Here is a 21,788-nt window from a genome sequence, read left to right as displayed (position 1 = left end):
AAGCAATAATAGTATCAGCACAGATATCAGAGATAACAGTTCTGAACTGAAACCTACTTCCAACTATCACAGAACTAAACTCAACACAGATATGGGATAGCACTTTAAGATCAACAACTTCAAGATTTCAGATATTTAGATAACATTAAACCACTTTCAAAATGTCAGATCTATTTTAGATATCAAAACCAGACCCAATGAGTTTATTGTTTATGACAGAAAAGATTGTATCTTCAGAATATTTATCGCAGACTAAAAATATCCCAAATACTAATCACAATGACACCAAAAATTACAGTCAGGCTTCTGAGGGATATGATAAAGAGTCTATTGTAGCTCACAGTCTTCGTGCAATCGATGACTCTAGCATCACTCTGTGATCTGTAGCAATCTGAAATCAGTTTTAGCTCTCCTACTTTGAGTTTTATGGTCTGTTTGATTGTTCACCTGAGTCCTGTCAGAGACAAAGGCGAAAGTGAGCTCCCCAAACCAGGTCACCTGTCCTCCAATGGCCTCAACTGATCTGAACAAAATCCTTCCTTTGATCTGCTCACTTTACAGCTACCTTGTGCCTCTCATCAATGATAAACAGCCATGGATATAATTGGAATTGAATGAAAATGTTCAGTAGTAAATATAGAGATAGCAGGGTTAGCATCCCACCTTGCTAGGTTTCTGTAGTTGTCGATCCAGTAGACCAGTTGTGCTAGGCACTTCTTAATTCAACCAAGCATACCATAAACTAAACAAAGCTTCATCTTATATAGGCAATCCAATAAATGTCAGCCAAGCCAGCACAAAATATGAATTAAAAAACATTTTATTAAATTTGTTATTAATCTCCTAAAGTTGTTTAATGCTGACCCTGATGAAAAAAAAAATAGTAAATATTGATTAAAAAGAGAAAACAAAGGGTGTGCTTTGGAGCACTGCCTAGCTGGCCAGCCATCCCTTTAGTTTTGGTTCATCACTGTGAGGAGCATTCGTTCTTCTATGGAGTTGAAAGTGACACCCCTCTTCTTGCCATGGCATCCATACTTGGCAGTTGGCACCATAAATATCTGTACCTCCACTAGCTACCATTACTTTGTCCTCAAACCCTTCTTAATAGTTATGCCTCTTGTCGACTTTCCATACCCATATCTGATTCATTATTTCTATTTAATTCTAGCTAAAAAGATACCAAATAGATAATTTAATCTTAAAAGAATAATCACAAAAAAGGTCTGTGATTTCTATATATTGTTTACATTTGAGAAGTGAGAACATGGGAAAATAGCTAACTAAAAAGATACAAATAAATCTACATAGCTGAAATTTGATACTCAACCAATATAGAAGAAATGAGTCAACATGAACCGGAAGTATAAATATGTTCCACATTACATATAATGTTCTAGAACATAGCAGACTACCAGGTATCAATGAAGCACCAGTGAACTAATTGAATAATTCAGTACAAGAAATATTCAATTCATTATTTTCTCAAAATAATGAAGGTTTTGAGTTTAAATATCTTTAATATCCACTGTCATACAAAGAAAGCGGATAGAAAGAGTCTCAACATATTTATGGAGCCATTCTAGTTAGCTTTAACAACCAAAGCTAACTAATTCCTGAAGAACCTAACAGTCAGAGCTAACTCTTGCCTGAAGCGTCTCTACCCCATGGCAAGCACAGAGTTAGAAGAGAGCAGGATAGACTCAACATAAGTCCATCTCCATATCAGCCTCTTTGAAGATGCATATGCCACTAGTTCCACCGGTATATAAACCATTGCTTGTGCTAACCATATAACTTGAGCTCAGTTATCCCGTATGCATTCACAAAATGTTACAACTTCCACAACTTCCACTTGAAGCAGTTAAGCTTCCATTTGAAGCCCTACACCAGAAGGAAAGAACATGATCAACCACTTTGAAAAGTACAATCATATTGAAAAAGAAAGAAAATTAAAAAGCACTAAGTCAGTCACCTTGGTATTGGTAACACATATATAACTGCAAGGCTAGTTATAATGCATGGAATAACAAAAAAGAAAAATATCATAATTTACTGCATCAAGCTAGAAGTGTTCACGACTACAAGTATACAATGGCTAAATGTAACAACGAGTTACCAATGTTGCTATTTTTTAAAAGAATAAAGTCAATAGTGAATATATATGTTGGTGAAAGCAAATATAAGTATTAGAAATTATTTGTATTTTAAGGGGAAAGTAGATATCCCAATGCACTACTGCAAGCTAAAACTACTATTTATTGAGTAAATTGTCCAATATTTGGCTCAACTTAAAAATGTTCATTTAGCCGTTGAGGTTTCATGCGAAGTCAGTTGACAGGTAAAATTAGGTATGATCATGTGAAATGGTAAGATGGTTATCGTTATAATTTCATAAGAAGATGACATGTTAGTTAACCGTTATAATTCATGTGAAGATGACATGTTAGTTAAAAGTTATAATGTTATTATATTGTTGTCTTGGAATCTTGGAAAGTTGGTACACTCCCGAGATAGCGGGTCATAGTCATATTGGACAATAGGGCCACTGTTAGCTTCAACTCATCACTCGTCCCAAGGAGGGGTTTACATACAAAGGAACATGAAGGTTCGAAGTTAAGGTGGTGGGAGGAAATCTATTGTCATGTACTCATTTGGTTTTGCAAATCAACATCACCATGGGGAACCGCATAATGACATTTGATTTCTTTTTAGTAGATTTGAATGATATGGATGTCATATTGAGCATTCAATGGATGGAGAACCTCAACTAGAACATATAAAATTTCAAATGGATGGAGTTCTCATTCAAAGTGGGTGGAAAGAAGGTGGCACTCAAATGGATGTCGAATGGCAGCCTAAGGGAGATTCCGCAAAACAAGTGGAAGTAATTTTCAAACACAATGATGTTGCTTGGTCGGCACACTTCTTGGTCTCGACCAAACTTTAGAGTGGGCAACAAGCCTACTACTATGATAATGAGGTTCAAGCACTGTTGGAAAGGAATTTCGTCCTCGCAAATATTCCACATGGCATACACCCACATACAACTTTTGGGCACAGCATTGAGATGGAGGGGGCCAAGCCGATTATCACTACACCCTTTCGCCATCCTAAGAAGTTCAAAGAAGAGATTAAGAAGAGACGATCTAGGAACTCTTAGACAAAGGCTAGAACAGACCTAGGCCTAGTCCCTTTGGATCATTAGTAGTGTTGGTGAAGGACAAAATTTTTAGGATGTGTATCAACTACCGTGTGTTGAACAAGAAGACTATCAAGAATAGATATCTCATTCCCAGGATTGATGGTTTGTTGGATGAACTGTGGACACTATAACTTCTTGATCATGTCATTTGGGTTGATCAATGTTCCATCCACCTTCTAGTCCTGCATGAACATCTTCAACAAGCAATCAGGTAGGATGTGCATCAACTACCGTGTGTTGAACAAGAAGACTATCAAGAATAGATATCTCATTCCCAAGATTGATGATTTGTTGGATGAACTTTGGACAGTATAACTTCTTGATCATGTCATTTGGGTTGACCAATGTTCCATCCACCTTCTAGTCCTGCATGAACATCTTCAACAAGCAAGTTTATGTTAGTGTTCTTTCATGACATACTTATTTACAAGTCGTAGGAGGAACATCAAAGACAATTAGACAATGTATTAGGAATTATGAAGTCACACTCATCACTTGAAAAGAGGTCAAAATGTGAATTTGGGATGATTGAAATCTTGTAATTGGGTCATGTCATCAACATTCGAGGGGTTTAGGTGCATAAAAAAAGGTTTAGGCAATTCCTAATTGGCCCACACCAAAGACACTCACAGAGTGGCATGGGTTTTTCAGACTGTGTAGTTACTACAAAAGATTTGTAAAAGGGCTTTCGCAACTATGAGCACCTCTGATAAAACTGACGATGAGTGGGGCTTTTCATTGGGATCAATAGGCACAACAAGCCTTCAATATATTGAAGGAAGTCATGAGTATGTGTCTAGTACTAGCCCTACTAGACTTCCCTTGAGCCTTCGTCATAGTGTGATGCGTCGAGAGAAGGCACTGGAGCATTGTTAATGCAAGACTATCACCCCATCACGTTTGAGAATTAGAAACCTTTGGGAGCCAAATGATTGTACTCAATTAATGACAAAGAGACAGAGTTGCCAAAAACTCCTCTGTCCTTCCCTGGGCGCTCGTATCCCCGTATCCAATTTGGAAACGTATCCGATACTGCCTCAATACATGTCAAATATTGTACCCATGTCTACCTAAAAAAAAATTGATTTTCCAACCATGCCAAATACTATGGGATTTGATTTTTCAAAAGATTTGACATACATCTTCCCAAATTTGATTTCAAAAAAAACTTTATTAAAACAATTTAAAAGGAAATGGTTTAAACAAAACCTGCACGAAATGATAAAGACAAATAAAATGTTTATCTATTTCAGCAACCTATTTTTTGGGTTAACTTATAAATATTTGTGTCAATATCACTTTTAAAGTAATGAAGATCTCTTATAATAACACTAATAAACTATGTTAAATATATGTGTATGTTTTATTTATTAATGTTGTGGCCGTATCCGTACCCAATATCATATCCATATTTGTATCCGTATCCGTATCCATGCAACTTTGCAAAGAGATGTTCGTCACCATGCATGCATTGGCCAAGTTTCAGCAATACCTCGTTAGAGCTAAATTTGTTGTGAGAACCGACCACAATAATCTAAGATATTTCATGAACTAGGACTTGCACAAGAAGCAACAAAAGTGGGTGAGAAAATCCAAGCATATATTTTTGACATTGAGTAGGTGAAGGGGAAGAATAATATAGTGGTTGATGCACTGTCAAGGAGACCTGCCATATGTTCATTATCACAAATCTTGGAAAATTGCAAGGCACTCCAAGAACACCTTTGTGTGCTAGTTAATGGATGGTCAAATACAAGATGATAGGTACAAGGTGTTTGATGATATCATCTACTACAACGATAGAATCTATTTGTACCTGAACCAAAGATCAAGGAGTAGATTTTCAGGGAAGTTCATGATCCACCCCAATCAAGACACCTAGGGTACCTCAATGACCTGTAGGTGAAATCAGGAGAGGTTCTCTTGGAAGAGCCTAAAAGATGGTGTTACTTGCCAACATAATAAATCAGAGAATACCTTGCCTACAAGGTTACTTCAGCCTTTGCCAACAACTGATCAAAAATGAGAAAGCATCTCAATGGGCTTCATTATGGACAACCTAGGGTATAAGGGAAGGATTTCTTTTATGTTGTGGTGGATCGTTTGACCAAATATGCCCATGGGATTTCAGGCAACTCAAGTGGTCATGTTGTTTTTTCAAGAGGTGTTATGCTTGCATGGATTTTTGTGGAATACAGTTCATGACAAGGATAGTCATTTTTTAATACTTTATCGATGGAACTTTTTCACTTGGCAAGCACAGAGTTCTCACCAAGTATGAGTTACCACCTACAAACAGGTGGTTAAACAAAGATTGTGAACAAGTAGTTGGTAGGCTTCTCATGGAAGTACGTCGCTGCATAGCAAAAAGAGTGGATCCATCGGCTTCATTTACGAGAGCATTGTTACAAAACTACCTATCACATATCAATGGCTATGTCATCAATCAAAGCACTTTATGGCTATGAGGCTTTGTCATTTGTGGATCTAGCATGGGTGACACTCATGCACCGAGGGCGAAGGGTCAGTTGCAAGAGAGTTTAGATATCCTTCTCTCTCAAGGATATCCTACAGTTGGCTTAGAATCAACAAAATATGTATGTCGATAGGCATTGGGTTGAGCGGAGTTTTGAAGTGGGAATTTTGAAGCTTCCAAACTAAAATTGAATTCAAATCTTTCTTGTTTCATGTCTCAAGAAGACAATCAGTCAACATGTCACAATTTCCCAAGAACTCCCACCAATTGACGAAGAGGGAAAACTTACATTGGAGCCTGCAGAGATCAGCATTCTTGCAAAGAAGAAGCTATGATCATGCACCATCGTGGAGTACCTAGTCTGCTAGAAGGATTTGGCAGTTGAAGATGCCACAACGAAGAGCAAACAGATCTTGGAGCATTCCAGCTTGCAATTGCTTGAGGGTAAACAATTCTTGGACTTGGACGACCGTAATGTTCCAAACTTATTAATATCCCATAGAACCTTTAATTAATTAATTGAATTATTAAATAAAAGGTAATAAATTACTATTGTCAACCTTCATGTAACCCCTCAGGAAAATTATTAGTGCCCTTTACAAGGCCATGTTGAGCATTATAGGTAGTCATTGTAGAGTTTTTTGTTTCTTATGTATTTGTGATTCCAATTGGACTTTTGCATTATCTGTTGTTTCGGACATGCAAGATCCTCCCTATCCTAACATTGCAGTTTTGATGGGAGTCACTACTCACCCTAATTTTCTTATTGGTCCCAATTATATGTAATTTGAGATATATTGATATTATCTATCAAGATTTCAGCTGCTCATCCATATATGTTGATTTGCGATACATTCTAGCACTAGTGGTAATAGTTGTAGTAAAGGTTGAATTACTCCATCATGCAGTTGCCAGATTTGTACATCTTACTGCACTCAAAACTGAGTTATATTGTGGGCACTGGAGGAGGAGATTTGCATGTATTTACCATGCAAACATTATCAACAATATATATTAGTGACTATACCTATCTAACAATTTCCATACAAATACCTTAGAAGTAGGTGGGGCCTACATAAAGTTAATACGTTATCATACAGGTGAGGTTTAGTCACCATATGGACATATTGCCTTACATTTGAAACACATCATTATACAATGTGGATTTGACTATACATGAAAGGAATAACAAAGAGACCATATAGACAGAACCTGGTCTCTGATCAAAAGGCAAAATGGGGGCAGGATTAAAGCAGGTTGTGTGGATTTAAATTGGTTGTACGGAAAGTATTTCTTCCAGAACATTACAAGCTGATGTAATATAAATTTATTGATTTGTAAGAATAATTTTCAAAGCACAATAAAAATCACATGTTTTTCTAAATTACAATCCAATAATAGTTTTTTATAAAGGGATGGAGAATGTAAAGTAATAGCCATCTCAGGCCAAAATAGAAAGAAAAAAACTCACAAATGCAGGACCAAGACATCAAAAAAATTTCTCAACTACATGACTTATCTGTGAAATTCCAAGTGCAACCAATTGAATATAAATTGATTAATCTATGTCTTACCCAGAGACCTACCTACCCCCTCCACACAAGTCTCGGAGATGGAGACACATCTCAGAGACTTCTCGGATCTCTCGAGACCTAAAAAATGGTTGGAGACTTCATGGCGAAGTCTCCAAAGAATCCGACTCTCCGATCCCAAAAGATGAAGTCTCCCACTCTTCTCCTAATTAAAAAACAAGTTGAAAATACAGCATTAAGTCATTTTATGTATTTTGACTCTCACATTAGAGGCGATATGCTTATCATAAAATTGGATTGATATGTTTAAGTATACAACACTATTGGAGGTCTGATGTTTTTTTTATGCAAGGTAAATGATTTAAATCATTTTATTTTATAACTCACAAACATTAGAAACCTTTTTTTTATTATTCCAACACAATGACGGACATTAGAAACATTTTATTTTATTTCCTTCAAACACAGTGATAAACATTTTTATTTCTTGTCTGCATTTCAGCAATTTAGCATCAAACTATATATTTTTTAATTTCAAATTTCAACATATAATGATAATCTCAGTAATTATTAATATGATATGATGATGCTAATATGTGACATTCAGAAATCAGATATGACTATGAGATATCAATGTGAGTTTTGAACTATTTGACTCTATATTAGTATGATGTTGTCACATTACCATTACTATTAGTCTTTGACTCTTTAAAGTTTAAACTATTAATATTCAATGTTCATACTTGTTTTCAAAGCACTATTTTATGAATCTATGATGTTTCTTAGAAATTATTAAAATTATAAGAAAAAAATTGTCATCTCTAGGTACCCCATCTCCTGTTTTTGAAAAATAGTCATACCGGTATTGGAGACCTCCAAGTCTCCCTGTCTCCTGGTAACCTTGATTAATCTTTAAGAAGCATTATTGGAGGATATACAGCACCATCTCACATAACCTTTTTTAATTATAGAACTTCAATGATTTTTTAAACAGAAGGCATAACTTCCTAATTACTTACATTTTTCCAGACTCGTATTTAGGCAGCGTATCAAGATATTTCATCCAAAAGGCCCCCGTCTCTTGCACATTGACACCTTCAGGTCCACCCAAATAAGCTTGAATGATGAATTGATGAGATCGTTCTCTGTTTGGAAGAACAAATAATAAATTTTCTACTTGTGATAAATGTGTTAAGAATTTAAGACATTCAATAAAATGCAATATATCAAAGAAATTCCAAAAAAAAAATTAAAGTTCAGTCACCAACCTGCCTTCATAAGTTGATAGCCAACACACATAAGCTGCAGCAAAATACATGGACAAAAATGGGTTTGACAAATCTTCAATAGATCGAATTTTATAAGCCCTGAAACCCAAATCCCTTTGACATCGTAACATGTAAACATCAGTATGAAAGGACTGTAAAATAATAAGGGGGATTTGAAAAAGTAAAGATATAAAAAATTCAAAGAAATAAGGCATTTTGACCTTAACCTTCTCAAATAATATACAAGAAACCAGTAGCAAAAATTGCTCACAGCTTATAAGAGTTTTGGGATGATAGCTTTCTACAGTAGGAAACAAGACAGCATTTTACTTTTCCTACCAAGTGCCATAAATTTTGGCATTAGCCATCTCCTACTATGCAGTAAAAATGTCATATATAAATGTCACCTATTCAAAACAACATACCACCTGCTGATAGAAGAAATCAGCATCTCCAGTTCTACACCTATGGATAAGGAATGTCTTCTAAAAAGATTTATTTCAGATTAAATGTTTCTGCTAATCTTATTGTAAAAGAGTGAGCTCTCGCGGATGCAACATGACATTTTTTCTTATTGGATATAGCTTACATCTTTGTTTCATAAGTCCAGAAACTCTTACAGTTCTAAACCTTTGATGCTTGTTTCCCAAAATGGGCCGTATACAACACTCAGGGTCAAATTCCAATAAGGTTCCAGCTCTTTCACATTTCTGGAAGGTATGGAGCACATTTTCTACTTTAAGAAAGAAAAACAAAGGGCTGATTTATGCAACCATGCCTGGCCCGCTTTAAGATCTATTTAATAAGCACCCTTGCCATGGTTTTAGGGTTCAATAAACCAGAAACTGAGTTCTCTCAGGTGCAACATGGCATTTATTTATTGGATATAGCTGACATCTTTGTTTCATAAGTCAAGCAACTCTTATAATTCTAAAACTTTGATGCCAGTTTCCCAAAATGCACAGCATACAAACTCGGGTTCAATTCCAATAAGGTTCCAGCTGTTTCACATTTCTAGACGGTATGGAACAGATTTTCTACTTTGAGAAAAAAAAAAAAACAGGTAGGAGACAGATTTATTTAACCACGCTTGGCCCACTTTAATCTCAATTAAATAAGCACCCATGCCATGGCTTTACAGTTCGGTACTTATAAAGTCTGACAGTAAAGAAACCACTATCATCCTAAGGACCTGGGTTAAACACTTCGCATTCAAGTGAGGTGAGATAAAATGGTAAAATCTAATGGCTTGTCCTATCTGAAAGATCTTTTGTTCTGTGGCAATAGAAAACATTCCCTTTCCCTATTACCCAACTTTTCTGAAAAGAGTGACTTGTCGGAAGAACAAATACATGTCGATATGTATGTCATTGTATTTATTATTAAATGTTGTTATACTGTAGGTTATAAGTTACATTCTAGACAGAACTAATGTCATGTTATTACTTATTACACCTAAATAAGCAATTAAAGACTATGTATGAATTTCAGTCACCATTATTTCAAGTAGTCTAAGTCCATAGTTTGGAAGCATGGCATGGACTTGCTGAGACTTGAGCACGACTTGCAAATGAACAATGAAACCATGCAAGTCACCCAGACTCAATACTATCTGTCATGCCAACTACACCTGTGTTGCTGTCAAGGACTGCAGGTACTTAATTTAGCCTACTATGTTAAAATCATAAAATACCCATGTTCAGGTTTCATGTTCATTCTTCTTTTTTCCCTCTCTTTACCTAGAAAAGATGCAAATTTGCAATACAAGGTATTTCAACACTTTTAAAGGCTCGTGACAATTCACGCACCTTTGAAGTGGATTTTACAAATGTGTACAAACATTTTGTTTTTCCTCTTGAATTTAAAATGGCATTGTAAACCAAAAGGTGTTATGCTGCCCAAATTACTATTTTTTTCTCATTTTGCAACTCTATTGTGTATTATTTCATTGTTTTCTCATTTAACTACTCTACTGCTTAGTGTTTCATTTTATTTTCAGTATCTGTTATAAATATTTATTTTTCCTGCATCAAAATTAACAGTGGCAATTTCAAGACAAAGTACTAGCAGGAAAGATCCTCTTTGGAAGCATGGAATCCTGAGTGATGCCAAGAGTAAAGTTCCCTGTGATTTTTTCCGACTTTTTAAAGCAAGAGAAATAAATTAATGATTGTACGTGATGGAGTGAGGTCATGTGATAAATAGCCAAAAAGGTTATAAGAGAAAATTATACCATAATTATTAGTTTTGATACATAAAAAAAGAAAAGAGGAAAAGGGAAGCAATGTAAGTAGAGATAAATGCTGGTCTTGATTCATTTATGAATTCCTTTGATGCCCCCCATGCATTCGTCATCCACTTTCCTTTCCTATTGAGCCTCCTAAAAGTTCTAGCCATCATTCTTTGCCCAATTTATTTATTCTTTGCAACATTTTTAGGAGCATGGGCTTCACTCGAAGGTACCAATTGAATACGATTAACATTGAGGCTAGGGTTTAGTGACAACTTTAGGTACTATAACAGTTTACCCTTAAATGTAGCAAACATCTCATACTGGGAAAGGCCAGTAAATGCAAATACAATAGATAATAAGAGGCGATGGACTTTGGTAGGTAACAATTTGAGTGGTCCATTGTTGGAATATTTGTTAAAAATACATGACTTTTGGTTCATGATCAAATGAAAGCATGGTGGAAAAAGGGTTACAACATATTATTAAACAGGTAAAGAAATAGCCAAATAACTCTCCTCATTCTTTTAGTGGCTTCAAGTAGAAAATAGGTTTTCTTGAAATCCAGAGATGCCTCACATAAAGTCAAAAATGTTGAAATTGTGTGCAATTTATTAGACAAAATGATACCAAAGATTGGGGTTGAGAATGTTATCCTGCACTTTCTCATCCCGATGATGGATCATGTAGTGTGATCCGAAACATTGATGATAAATAAACACACACAATCGAATCCAAAAAACTCAATACTTTACAAATGGATTGTGGAAATCTGTTACTATTAAATGTTATCCAAATTGTCTTGAACAATGTAGTGACATATGTCTCTATAGTATTATGGAGAGCCATCCCACAATTTGTTAAACTTTGTGTTGAGCATTACATATATATAATGCAAGAGGCTATTGGAAAGACTGGATGGATCAAAAATGAGGTTGGAGATGCTAAAAAGGAAACCATATTTATCTACAACCATACCAAAAGTCCTTTCTTTGATGAGAGATCACGTTAGCTGTAAGGAACTTGTGCAATTGATAATTGTATAATTTGCCACCCACTTCCTCACTTTACAAAAAGTTCTTCTATCAAGAAATTCACAATGGTATAATTTTTTAGGTTAGAAAACATTTGGTCAAGGTTCTACATATGTTGGATTGTAGTGGCCTGCAAATAAATTACAACCCTAGGCATCAAAGATAAAGTGTTGTGCATAATTAATGTAAGTCCGAACATGATGCATATTGGAGCTTCTAGTTCTAATCAATACTCTCTATCGAAGATGATCATATCGAACCTTTGTCTTATGTGCTTGTCTCTGCGACTTGCAAATTGTGAGACTTATGAGTGTCAACTGCTCAAGCTAGATTTCTACCTACAATGCAAATTGAAAATGTATCTGTGTGTTAGTGTCTACTTTGTCTGGCATTTACTTGTCCATATTCGATTGCATAAAAGCTTTTTCTCTTGACCATTGCTCCACGAACTTAAGCTCTTGCACAAAGGTTTGTAGCCAAATGGAAAACCTGGTGGTACACTTGTTTGAATGGTTGAGTATTACACACGTTCATGCCTTTATAAACAGAAAGCAAATACGGTACAAGAGCTCATTGGTTTGATTTTGAAGCATGAAATTGAGTGACAGATATTCGCATTCTTATTCCCTCACAAAACTTTTTGAACTTGCGGTGGTGCCTCTAGGAGGATACTAAGATGTTCTGTCTTAAGTCACATCTTGTTCAAAATGGGATTATGAAAACACCAAATAGGCAAAGAAATTTGTGGGGCTTGACTTTAACTACCAAGAAGCGTATATACATATTGTCATATACCAAGCAAAATAAACATCGAAACCAATATAGAATGTCATGTGAAAGGACTCTGAGGAAATTATTACATGATAGAAGAATATTTGTTGTACACAATGATTCAGTGGAAATTGTCACAGATGGATGAAAATTTGCATCGAACATTACAAAAAAATTGAGCAACTTCTTCTGCTATTATCACTGTCATAAATGATTTGGTGGACTTTTGTTAACATATGAAGTCATCTATGTGTATGAGGACTAAACAAAGCAAGCCACAAGAGGTATTATGAAGACCATATTTTTTATTTGGTCTCACATGGCAGGGATTGGAGATTTGAAAATCATAACGTCCATCGTTATGTGCATGGAAATGAAAATAAATCAACAAGTTGTGTATACGATAAATAATATATGATCTGCTTAATTAAGAAGTTGCAATGCTCGAGGGAGACAATCATAGATTGTCTATGGTTGGGAGGAAAAATCATTGCCCATGGTAAACATGCATTGAAATTCAACATGGTATCCCTCCAAAATGAGGGAAATATCATTTTGACGGTATTGGACCATATCTTCTTGCATGGCCATTTCTTGACTTCGAATTTTGTATTATTGAATACGCCAATAAAGATAGTTGATACAGTGCCATCTGTGCACGCCAATGACTTGGAATGATTGAAGGAGGTTATGAACAGATGAAGAATTGTGATTGAAGGAGGTTATGAACAAATGAAGGATTGTGGTCGTTTGCAGAGGTATTTGATTTTTCCTTCCACTCTTGGTTCCAGAGTAAGATGGCTCATTCTGGGTGATCATATGTTTCTCAGACTATAGTCAAACGGCTTAATATCTGGGAATGACAACAATTGGGGAAGATATTCCAATGTTTGGAATTCAAAGTTTCATTACAGGAATTATTGCAGGAGAAAATTATTTTGAGCCAAGAGATTCACTGTTATTCAAATATTCCATTGGCATATTTAGTTTTTCACTATTTCTGAAGTAGATGACTCACAAGATGCATTTCTATCACTATTAATGTTGGAATTATTTTATATTGTCATTCCATATTTGAGTGACATCACAATTCTAGCATTCCAGTGATATGTGTAAAGATATTTGATCTAGGAGTCCTATTGTCATCGGGTTTGGAGTTAGCATCTATTAGTCAGGATTCACATTGTTGTACTAATTCTATCCTATCGTACTAATTGGAGAGATGGGATAAATCTTTGATAATATTCTACAAGATGTTTGAAGAGTTGTGCGACCAATTAGTTGAGCAAACTAGCATGCTGGTGGCTTCTTATAATATTGGGCATGAGAACTCACAGCAAAAGCCCCCTTGTTTGGGATGTTTATGACATGTAATCACCATAATCAAACATTGATAGCAGACCACTTTGAACTTGATTGGCACTCCATAGTCCAAGATAAAAGTTATCACAAATATATTTCTGAAATAGAAAATGCATATTTCTAGTATTATCTGCATGGTTCAAACTCAATGTTAAAGAAGTTTGAAATTCATACTTATTCTGCCAGGTTTGGGAAAAATAACAGACTTGAGATAGAGCATCCCTTGCATGTGGTAGCCATAAGAGTGCTATGATGCAAAGGATAGAGAGGGAGAATTCACACTAGGGAGGATGATGCTTGAAGATTCCTTGGTCAAAGCCGAAGTTGTCAAGGAAGACTCTCTGCTCTCTTATCTTCGAGAGGACTACCGAAAATTTCAATTGAAGGCTTTGTTGCTCAAAGAGTTCAAGCATTACCTAGAGGGCAATATCCTTTAACAACAAGATGGACCAAGAAGCTTAAGGAAATTCCTTCAAGAAAGGAAGATCTTGATTTTTGCTTGCATTTCTTCTAAGAAAAAGTCTTAATATTATTGGGAGAGAACAAAGTCAAATTGAGTCAATTAAATCTGATGCAAGTATTGAAATAAATAAAATTCTCGGTGACTGAGAACTCTATAAACAATGGAATAAGTGGGAATTTTACATTGTGTGTGTGTGTGTTGGAGGGGGGGGGGGGGGGGGGGTGGGTGTTGTGTGGAGATGTCAGAGAAGAGACACTATCAGAGTTCCAATTTGAACCATCCTTAGAGGGGAGATGTCTCTCAAACAATCTGAAAGTGTGTTTACTCCACAAATAAAGTCCTTCAGAAACCTTCATAATGACAAATGGGAGCACAAACGATGTACTCAAATTGTTTGACAAGAGCTTATATGGAGGCATTCTGATTTGATGCATATAAACCTTCATTGGAGCAACTTGTATCAAGGATGTTGATGTGCAGATGGTCTCTAGGGATGTTCCTCCAAAAAGAGAAAAATGGCGCATTAGGAATTTTTCTGAGGCATTTTTGCAAATGATAACATCCGAGATGGTGAAATAAAGACAAGGGCTCTTTGTGCAATATAACCTTAAGTGCACATGAGAAAGATAGAGTCGTCACCACTTGAGCCAATTGCTCTATATGGCATAGATCCTTGTGGTGATTGGACAACAAAAGAGAAGCCTACATTGTTCACAAAGGATGTGATATATGATTTGGAGATGCTGACTATGGAGGAGGAGGGTTTTGCATTAGGACTGCATGAAATTCAGGAGGGCAATGAGAGTGAGGACACTGAAAATGAGGATACTGATGATGAAGAGTCATTGCCAACATCATCACCATCTACATCGCAAAGGATTGCTAGGGCTAGAACCGCTAGACCCCCTCCCTCTCTCATAGTTTTTACTAGAGCTACTTGAAAGGGGAAGAGGAAGACATAGACCAGTTTCATATTGTACTTGACATTTGTATTTGCTTATCTTTTTACAAAGACAATTTTCTATTTGTTGTTTTCTTCAGAGTTCAAAGTCTTTGACTACATCGGTATTCCAATGAGGATGCAATTTTATTACTTATTGCATTTATATATATCTAGATCAGATTGTTTGGTTTGTTTACTCATTTACTGACTCATTACATCCATCTACTTATTGAATTTTGCAAAAACAATAATTTTTTAATTAAATTTAAGTCATTTTTAAAATTCCCCATATAGTCCTGAGAAGTTATCGATTTATCTCCAATATTTGCCAAGAAAATGTTTTTTTGGCTCACTATTAAGTGGCAAAGAACGAGCTTTTGAACTATGATTGTATCTATGCTCGGATTCCTTTAGACCTACCAAGATGACATATAGGTTGTGATAATATAATTATTGATGATATAATTATTGTGATATAATAATTATATTGATAATAGTACTGTTATATAATAATAATATAATTATTATATTATTATTGTGGTAATATAATTATATTTGATAATTATATTGATAATATAATTATTAAATTAATGGGGCCACATGTGAAGATCGGTGACCCTTGGTGAGGGGGCACCAGCAATAGCTATAAAGGAAGATTGATTCTTCCTCTCTTGGCAATTGAAATGCACACAATATTATAGCAGGTCAAATTATCAATTAATCTGCAATGCTCGGAGAAGATAATAAGCGTTTATTGTCTATGGTTGGGAGGGCAACCATGATCAAGACACTGCCCATGGTTAAACAAGCACCAATCAACAGAAACAACAACAAGAGCTTCTATGATTGACCTTTTTCTCCAAAAATATCATTGTTTCTAGCATTGCGGTTTGTCTTCCTGATCCTAAATGTTTTTGCAAGAATGAAGAAGGGTTCTTTCAGGGTGCGTTGGTTTTGGCCAAAAAAAATTAAATCTTGTGTGCTTTCTACTCAGCTACATGTAGGGTTTGTAACGTGAGTATTACAGTAAAAGTACTGAGTTTGTGCACAATTTTTTCAAAAAATCATTGCTGTTGCGATTTTTTCTCCAGAATAGAGGGTTTTTGACCTAGTTTTTTGACAAATTTTGAAAAACCGTTGATTTCCAAAATAGTGAATGTCAAGAGCAATTTTTTCTCCAGAAAATAGTGGGTTTAAAAATCTTGCATGGTTTTTTTATAGGAATCGTGGGTTTCAAATTTTTGCCAATTCTATAAAACTGAAACTATTTGTTAAACAAACTTTTATCTCATTTTCCATGTCTTTGAATAGGAGGGATGGCTTTGTTACCCAACATCATGTTGAAAGAAAACCAGCACTTCATGTCTCTAGATCTTGCATTGCAGGAAAAAGAGTTCATCTATCAGTACTCTTCGGCACAAATTTGTATTAAAAATTTGATGTACTTAGTAGAACGACTGTTAAGTAAGAGAGGGTATTAAAGTAGTCTTTCAATATTTAGCTTATAATGGTCTTTTAAGTTATATAGTTAGTTTTTAGTAACTTTCTATTATGTAAGTCATTTAGTTAGTTTTAGTAACTTTCTATCCTATGTTTTTAGTTCTCAGTCATTTCCATTATAGAAAGATCTTTTGTAGTCCTTATATAATAAGTATTCCTATACTTTGTTTGCAATCATTTATTTCAAATGAGTTGCATGTATTCGCCAACAAAGAAAATCATCCAAAGTCTTGCTAGAATATGAAAAAAATATCATGGTGTGTACTACAAAAAATATTGAAACAACCAAAGAACTGTTAAAAGAAAAAATCACCTACATTAACAAATTCTCAGAAAAATCATCAGTGTGATATATATGATAGCATGAAATCACTCACTTATAAAGCCAAACAGCTGTTCGGAAAGGTATTTGCATAATTCCATTTGGCGGATCTGATCCATAGAGGAACCGCATACTGCTGGTTTCAGAAAGAGCAGCTAGAAGTGCCTGTCATCTCAGTATAAGCAATTCATTAAATCTTAGAGAGGGCTAATAAATATGATGTGATATATCCTGCAATAATTCCTCAAAACAATACCGTTAAGATAAGATTGTAAATAACATAAAAGTTATGCATATCATCCCTCAAAAGAAATATCAATTATATTTTAATAAAATAACTTGAGCAATTCTAAATCAAAAACAAAACGATAAGCAGAATTTTAGAAATACATGACAAATTCATGTAACAGTTACAAAGCTTATGTTAAAACACAAAAAGGATTTTCAAAAAAGAAATTGGAAGACTGAGAACCACTATTCCAAATTGTCAACAGTGTCCACTACTTCTATAAAAGATTAAAAGGTAACAAAAAATGAAGTTTACAACATTGCAGAACCCAAAAACAAAGATCCTCAAGGAACATGACCTGTATGGAAAATTCCAAAGATTGTGAGGATAATATGCATGAGTGGAGATATTAAGGATCCCGAATAGTAAAACATATGAAAATATAGGTTATATCACTGCAAAGTAACTCAATGATTCCTTTGCAACTTACATAAGCAAGAAGTAATTTAAAAGAGATAACTTTCAATTTCAACTAGAAAACATTATGTCCTACCAATGCCTGAAACCTTGGAAACAAATTACAAAAAATTATCAACAGAAAAGGGATAAAATCCTAACATCATATCCGTCAAATCATGTAAACAAATGAAACAGAACACTTACAGGCTTTATTCCACTTGCAGCAAAGTGTCTTGAAACAGTGATTTCTGCAATTGCCTGCAAGGAACAAAGTGGTGTCTAAATAGTAGAAATTTTCCACACTGGTATAGTGACTGTACTTAAAAAGTTATAATATGCAAAATGGAAAATAGTCTAAATAGTCTATGTTCCTCTGAGTTTCTGAGCGGGGGGGATGGAGAGACATGTCTTTGGGATGGGAATTTTTAGACCATTTTTGGGGATGGCAGGGATTGACAAGGAGGATATATTAATATACAGAGAAAGAGAGAGAGAGAGAGTAGAGATTTATATGATAAATCGTAACCTTGATAAAGTTGCAAATGTGATCATTTTGACATTAATTATAGAATCAAAAGTAAAACACAAAAATAAGATTGCACATGAGAGTCAAACAAATTCATATTACTCAAGGTTGCAAAGGTACGTGTACCTACACCCCTAGGATGCGTACCCATGTACCAAAGTACCAGGTACACATACCCAAGTACCGCATACTAAGTGAAGACCATCATAGCTAAAGACCTTGATTAAGATTTCTGATTTTTGTTAAGTTTTTTTGTTTGCAAATAAGCCTGTTGTTTATCAAGATTAATTCAATACGTAATCAGTTTGAAACTAAGATATAGTACTGATTAACAGAATTTTATCACCATTTAAGTCAGACGTTTGCAATATGTCATTGTTATGATTTCATTGTTATGATTTATGATCTTCTTCTTCATGTTTAAAGACTGTCTTCTCTGTTATGCATTTAAACATTTAGCATATATAATATTACAAACATATTGCAAATCTGAAACTTAAAACAATACATTACATCTGCAAACTTTATCACTGTTCTCATTTTGAAGAACCATGTTATGGTTCAAGTATTCTCAGCTTATTCATAAATATTAAATTATATTAAAAAAAATTGATGTACCAAAATCCCTTATTTTGAAATATAGCCATACCTGTACCTGTACCTATACCAAAAGTACCTGAGTATCCCCCTCCCCATGCAACCTTGATATTACTCATTAATTGCTTCCATGATTCATGTCAATGTGCATATGAAAAATAGCAGTACTGCACATACCAAAATGTCCAAAGGCTACAAGTTTGTACTAAAAATGTCAAAACCCGTAAAACATAATGATGAAAAGAAATGTTTGACGACTTAGACTCAACTCAGCATTCCAAAAGTTTTAGCGGCAGCAATGATAGGTTGCACAAGGTGTTAGATGTATGTCCGGAATCAAGTTTTCTGATTCGAACCAAATCATACAAGACCATATCCAATTAAATGATTCAATGATTATACTGCAGATTGATAAAATCTCGTTCAATGATCATATCTGATTTAATGACTGCCCAAATAAACAAATTATATGTAGCAGTGATAATGCTGCAATCACTTTTCAGAATGGTGTGGTAAAGATTGAAAACAGAAAAGGAGCAGCAGTGTCGTATCCCTTTCTGGATATTTTACCAAAAAACCGTGATAAATACGTGCAGATTTAAATCCGAACAGTAAACCAATATTTGATACAAATTCCAAGACCTTAACCGACTTGTACCCTGCAGATTTGCATACAAGGAAACTCAGAAAACTTTGTTTTATTTCCCCAATATTCAGAAAGTACATATATAAACCAGGAATTAACACAAATAATCACCAAATGTGTTACTATATTATACAACAGCAATACAATAACATGCAACTATCCAATTGAACCAATCTTATAAGCAGTAAAAACAATCAGATTGGCAAATGTAGATAAAACCTGTAAGAAGGCTAGGTTTGCATCCAACCTTCAAATGCTTTTTCAAGGGTTTGCGTCCTCGAAGAAATAACCAGCAACTATTTCCAGCTCCCAGATTAATATTTGTTTAGATACTATAATCTTCATAACTTCCCATGTGGAGCCTGTTGTACCTTTATCCCTTTTCCAATGTGATGCATGTTCTTTTAAGCAATGTGGGATAAAGCATCTTTTTGTCTTTTAGTCACTTAAGTGAACATAGTACCTTTTTGTCACTTAGCCAGTAAACCATAAAATCATCAAGCATTAAAATAATTGACTAAACGAACTCAGATAAGCACATGCAATAGCTTGTTGGAAAGCTCTCGGCGAGACGCTTCCAACCAACACTAAGATATCAAGAATACTGAGCTTTGTTTACTTACTAAAAATAGTAAGCATCCGGACAACTTGCCAAAATTGCTCTGATGGGTCTGAAATTGGAAATGTCTTGGTCAAATCTCGAACGAAACCCAGTAAAGAACCTTCTCGTCCCCGAAACCTAGGCGAAGTGAGCCGGCAACACTAAATTATAAAGCCTCCCTTCTCAAAGATTGCTTGCCCTCAAGCAATCTACTCATACCTGTAGAAATCAAATGCCAGGATCCCATACTCGCCTCGAGAATGAGGTTCTACTCCTTAGTCGATGTACCCCAGCATGCATCTTCCCAAACTCAGAATGGTGAAACAGTACAATAGGAATCAATGTGCCAAATAACTGAATGCTAGGATTCCAATTCTCAACATAAAGGGACACCAACTGCCATGTGTTGCTGCCCTATGTGCCAATACCCTTAGTCAGGATGAAAACCTCACTCCTTGAGTGAGCCTGTGAGTCTCTACTATTAAGTGAAGATGGGAGCCCAACAATATACCCATATCCACCCCAAGAAAATAGCAACCAAACTCTCCATCTAGCTCCCCGATAAAAGGCAATACCTAAGGATGCTCCACCTGGATCCTAAGTGAGGACTCGTGCACTGTCTAAGATACCACTGACCAATTCCTGTAATATCTATACCACCCTTAGTTAGGATGAAAACCTCACTCCATGAGTGACCCTGTGAGCCTCTACTATCAAGTGAAGATGGGAGCCCAACAATATACCCATATCCACCCCAAGAAAATAGCAACCAAACTCTCCATCTAGCTCCCCGATAAAAGGCAATACCTAGGGATGCTCCACCTGGATCCCAAGTGAGGACTCGTGCGCTGTCTAATATACCACTGACCAGTTCTTGTAATATCTATACCACCGTATCACTGTACCACTCCTATAGTATTTGTTCCAATGTAAATGATAGATCCGGCCAATCCGACTCCACCACCATATCACTTTGGTGGAAAATGAGTAAGACTAATCTCTGGAACTCTAATATGTCAGAAAGCTGAAACACATAGATCATAATCATGTGACTGTGTAGCAACACAGCATAATCTGCCAGATGTAAGATACTATTAACACTTGGATCCCCGACTACCCAATCAACATGATCCTGGGTAAATGAAAGAGTGATTGGTGAATCACCAACATCATGAGTGCTAACACTATCTTCAATACCCTGTTGAATAAAACATGTAGACACCTAATGTGGAACGTAGGGTAATGTGTGATCTCCCCACTCACTTGCAAATAACTCATTGACCCTGGAAGGCCAAATAGAATCAGCAAATATATTACCAACATACACAAGCAAATCATTGATAGTGGAAATATACCAACAAGAAAAATCACCAACCAACAAGTAGGCCGTGGCCATCTCGTAAGAGCTCGGTGATAAATCTCTGGGTAAGCTGAAAAATTCCTCAGAGCATGCGAAGGATAAATCTGAACTTCCTACCCCACCATAAGTACTCTCGCTTATGTCTAAGTCTTTGTAAGAGGATGGTTCACCATTAGTTGAAATCTCTGAACTATCCTCACTAATTGTATCACTAACCATGTACTCATGTGAAGATGTACAGCTGCTGTCATAAAAATCAGAATT

At 35.5% G+C, this 21,788-nt stretch overlaps 1 protein-coding gene across 2 annotated transcripts in view; it reads right to left on the bottom strand.

Moving 5' to 3' along the window:
- Positions 1-1,292: 1,292 nt before the first annotated feature.
- LOC149528437 (transglycosylase) overlaps positions 1,293-21,788 on the bottom strand; it is a 99,093-nt gene continuing 78,597 nt past the window's right edge. For both annotated transcript variants that reach the window (XM_089811881.1, XM_089811880.1), the window contains 5 exons: positions 17,999-18,052; positions 17,162-17,271; positions 8,482-8,595; positions 8,233-8,358; positions 1,293-1,884 (listed from right to left, as the gene is read on the bottom strand). In XM_089811881.1, the coding sequence (XP_089668007.1) occupies positions 1,824-1,884; positions 8,233-8,358; positions 8,482-8,595; positions 17,162-17,271; positions 17,999-18,052 (465 nt within the window). In that variant the 3' untranslated portion in view covers positions 1,293-1,823. The remainder of the gene's footprint in view (positions 1,885-8,232; positions 8,359-8,481; positions 8,596-17,161; positions 17,272-17,998; positions 18,053-21,788) is intronic.

The sequence above is a fragment of the Cupressus sempervirens genome, chromosome 11 (assembly GCF_028749045.1).
Source record: "Cupressus sempervirens isolate cs-2001-9-10 chromosome 11, ASM2874904v1, whole genome shotgun sequence".
NCBI lineage: Eukaryota > Viridiplantae > Streptophyta > Pinopsida > Cupressales > Cupressaceae > Cupressus > Cupressus sempervirens.
The sequence above is the reverse complement of the archived record's forward strand: the minus strand, read 5'-3'. Positions and strand labels throughout refer to the sequence as shown.